The 3,495-nt window shown below is 41.8% G+C and overlaps 1 protein-coding gene across 1 annotated transcript; it reads right to left on the bottom strand.

Annotated features, from left to right (window-relative positions):
* Window positions 1–1,473: 1,473 nt before the first annotated feature.
* On the bottom strand, window positions 1,474–2,822 carry LOC135643995 (deoxymugineic acid synthase 1-B-like). Its single transcript, XM_065161335.1, has 4 exons — window positions 2,485–2,822; window positions 2,163–2,406; window positions 1,902–2,081; window positions 1,474–1,817 (listed from the first exon to the last, which is right to left on the bottom strand). The coding sequence occupies exons 1-4, from the start codon at window positions 2,796–2,798 to the stop codon at window positions 1,593–1,595; spliced, it is 963 nt and encodes a 320-aa protein (XP_065017407.1). The 5' UTR covers window positions 2,799–2,822; the 3' UTR covers window positions 1,474–1,592.
* Window positions 2,823–3,495: the final 673 nt, after the last annotated feature.

Below are 3,495 nucleotides of genomic sequence, written 5' to 3'. Positions count from 1 at the left end.
ATTCATCATATGGATGGGTATACAGCACACTAGTCTGTTCGGTTATCTCGATGTCCCTCTTGAGTAACATATGACCGAGATTATTTAGAATTTGTGTTTAAAGGAGAATCGATCTCATTATCGTGATCTCATCACAATCCGATTCCTATTGCACAGATCCATAGACATCACAATATATTCAAGTGATAAAATGTTAAATAATAATAATAAGTAAAAAGACTATGTGGCAGGTCACACGTGCCATCATTCTTACATACCACTTATGACTAACAATCTCTCACTGATCTAAAGCGAATCACTTATGTGTTTGATCTCTATCAATTCAAAGTTACGTCCACGAGTAACATTCTTTATTATTGATAAATATAATAATTCAATTCAGGTTTATTTTCTTTATGATTAATAGGATTCAGATCATAGCATTAATATCACATAAACCAAATTTCATGGGGACACATTAATTCCCACATTTAAAACCTTGCAACTGACGATAAAGTTGAACGAATTGTATCATCACTTGAGCAAAAAGTTGTTTGTGGAGTCCTTTCACGTCTAACGGAGATAGGGAGTCATGAGGAGAAAAGGGAAAATTGGATTGTATACGAAACTACTGTTTGTATACAATCATATTCCATTTTGGCCTGCAGCTCCATCACGTGATGGCAAACCTTGGTGAGAAACTGGCTGATGAGGAGGACGATGAGATGACAAGAGAAGCCGACGTCGATGGTGACGGACAGGTGAACTATCTGTTGTTGGCCAAGAGAAGTCTGCACGGATGATGTTGGCCAAGTGAGACTTACATCAGCTCATAGGACCCTTGTGGGTGGTTGTCAACCAGTAGCAGTGACATATTGGATTTGTCCCCTTCTTCGCTGTCGGAAGTGGATGATCGGTGCAAATTAAATCATGTTATGGGACGAGTCTGTTCGCTATCATACAGGCTTACTTGTACTTGTAGGCAGAAGTACTAGTGAATTGTTTTCAGAATCCTTTAGTTCGATGTAGCCTTCCATCTAAATTCTATGTTCTGTATCAGTTTTCACAAATTTTAATGTCGTTGTTTTAGCTGTTAGACATTAGATTAAGCCGTTGTTTTACCTGATGAAATATATTAAATGTTTTATTAAATTATTGATCAAGAATCATAATCATGAGAGGTTATTTTGATGGGAGAGACTCTTTCAAGTTAACTCTACCTAGCTTTATTTGCTCTCGTTAGGATTCCAATTCTCATAACCGATCCTCGATATTAATATTATAATAGTCCCATGTGAAAAGAAAAAAAAAAGAATGATATAGTTATTCACGTACAAATCTCTTGAGATTTTAATTCCATAATAATGTCCAATAGATTCTTTGTTTTTTTTATTTATGTTAATTAAATTTTAATCCTGATTAGATTTTTTGTTTCGTATGATGACAGTATACTCTAACATGAATGAGAAACAGAAAGAAAAACCAGAACCACGATGAAGCAGGTTTTTTTTGTTTTTTTATGATTCTCGATTCTAACATATATATGAGAATCTTTGTTTTACATCCAAAGAACACGACATGAGATAGGTTTGTCTTCCCCGCCCATTACTTATTTATATCTCACCATCCCACAGCTCTGCCGTGGATTTGTAGGGGCCATCATCAGACACGAAATCCCAGCCAGCGTACCCTTTGCGCTGTGGAATCTGACCAATCTTATGCTTCTCTTCTTCGCTCAGCTCCCAATCCAGTATGTCCAGGTTTTCCACCATCCTCTCCTCGTTGAAACTCTTCACCAGAACACAGTCTCCTTGCTCGTACACCCACCTCAAGCAGACCTGTCCCCTCGTTCACAATGCGTTTGATTCAAAACCCATCTTGTTTGTGTATGTGTATGTGTATGTTTACCGCACAGTCATTACCTGAGCAAGAGTCTTCCCCTTGGCCGCAGCTATGTCTTTGAGGACACCACAGTCCATGACACAGTTTTGCCCCCAGTACGTTTCTTTGGCCCCCAAGGGCGAGTAGGCACACACCTGAATCCCCTTAGCCACACAAAACTCCCTCAGCTTCTGCTGTTGCCACAGAGGGTTCACCTCCACCTTATTCTCACACAACAGTACGCGTGATCCAACCATCTCCAAGATCGAATCAAACATCTAGTTGGGTTATATGATCAGTACCTGATTGACAGCAGGAGGGATCTTGGCAATGGAGAGTAGCGTTTCCAGCTTCTTGGAGGAGAAGTTGCTAACGCCTATGGACTTGGTTAGCCCGAGAGCGTGGCACTCCTCCATGGCCCTCCACACTGCGCTCATGTCGATGGGCAAGAGGTCCTCTTTCGCCAGCGGTATCTCGTACTTTCCCGGCCTTGTACTTACCGGCCAGTGTACGAGGTAGAGGTCGAGGTACTCCAGCTGCAGGTTGCTGAAACACGGGGAAGATGGGGGTAGAAGGCAAGGCGTTACGTCGAACTTGAAGGTTGAGATGAGTTTGGAGGTCTACCGAAGAGTCTTTTGGAGGGCGGAGTGGACAAGATGAGGGTGGGCGTCGCTGCACCACAGCTTGGAGGTGATGAAGAGCTCGTCGCGGGAGCGGATGGTGCCGGCGCGGAGGGCGTCGGCGATGGCGGCGCCGAGCGGTTCCTCGGACTGGTAGAGCGCAGCGGTGTCAAAGTGGCGGTAGCCGAGTTCGATGGACCTGAGAATGGCGACGTGCATGGCTTCGGATGTGGCGAAAGGGTACACCGCCGTGCCCATGCCGATACGCGGCATGGGCTTTCCCCCGGAGCTCAACCTTACCTCTGGTATCCTAATCATGCTGCTACTGTAGTAGTGATGGAGATGATAAGGAGTCGATTTTATAGATGGAGAGAGAGGATATTTTTCTCTAGAATCCAAATATTAGCGACGAGAATACTATCAACATTATCTCTTTGAATTGATATTACATGAGTCTTCTTATATTTATTGTACTTTTTATTTATCTATAATTATTTTAACAACTTCCATTCAATTTATTAGCATTTTTTCTAAGAAAATCTTTTCATCCACATTCCAATCGTTGATTTAGATTTTATCAAAACTAAAATCAAATCGATTTTAGATGGTTGTATTAGAACTAGAATCGAACCAATATTATATGATTTTGGAATTGTTGATTTGAATTACGTTAAAATTGGGACCGAATCGATTCCATGTGATTCCTAGAACATGAACTGAATTAATATTAGGCATGATTTCGATATTATTGGATTGGATTCCATGTGGTACCACCCTTATTAGACGATGGTACCGTCAGAGCTTGGTCTCTGAGTTTTGTTACGTTGTCATATTGCCCAGACTAGGCAATGGTACCACCTAGTGTCAAGTGTGAGGCGGTGGTATCGCCTAGTAATGGCGGTGGCACCATCAGTACCTCGAAAATCCGGGATGAGATACTTTTTGGCTCCATTTTTTAAGTCATTGGGACTTATAAATATCCCACCCTTTTCTGTATGAAAGGGCACCTAAGTGT

This window comes from Musa acuminata, chromosome BXJ3-8 (assembly GCF_036884655.1).
Source record: "Musa acuminata AAA Group cultivar baxijiao chromosome BXJ3-8, Cavendish_Baxijiao_AAA, whole genome shotgun sequence".
NCBI lineage: Eukaryota > Viridiplantae > Streptophyta > Magnoliopsida > Zingiberales > Musaceae > Musa > Musa acuminata.
This window is presented reverse-complemented; position numbering and strand designations above follow the sequence as displayed.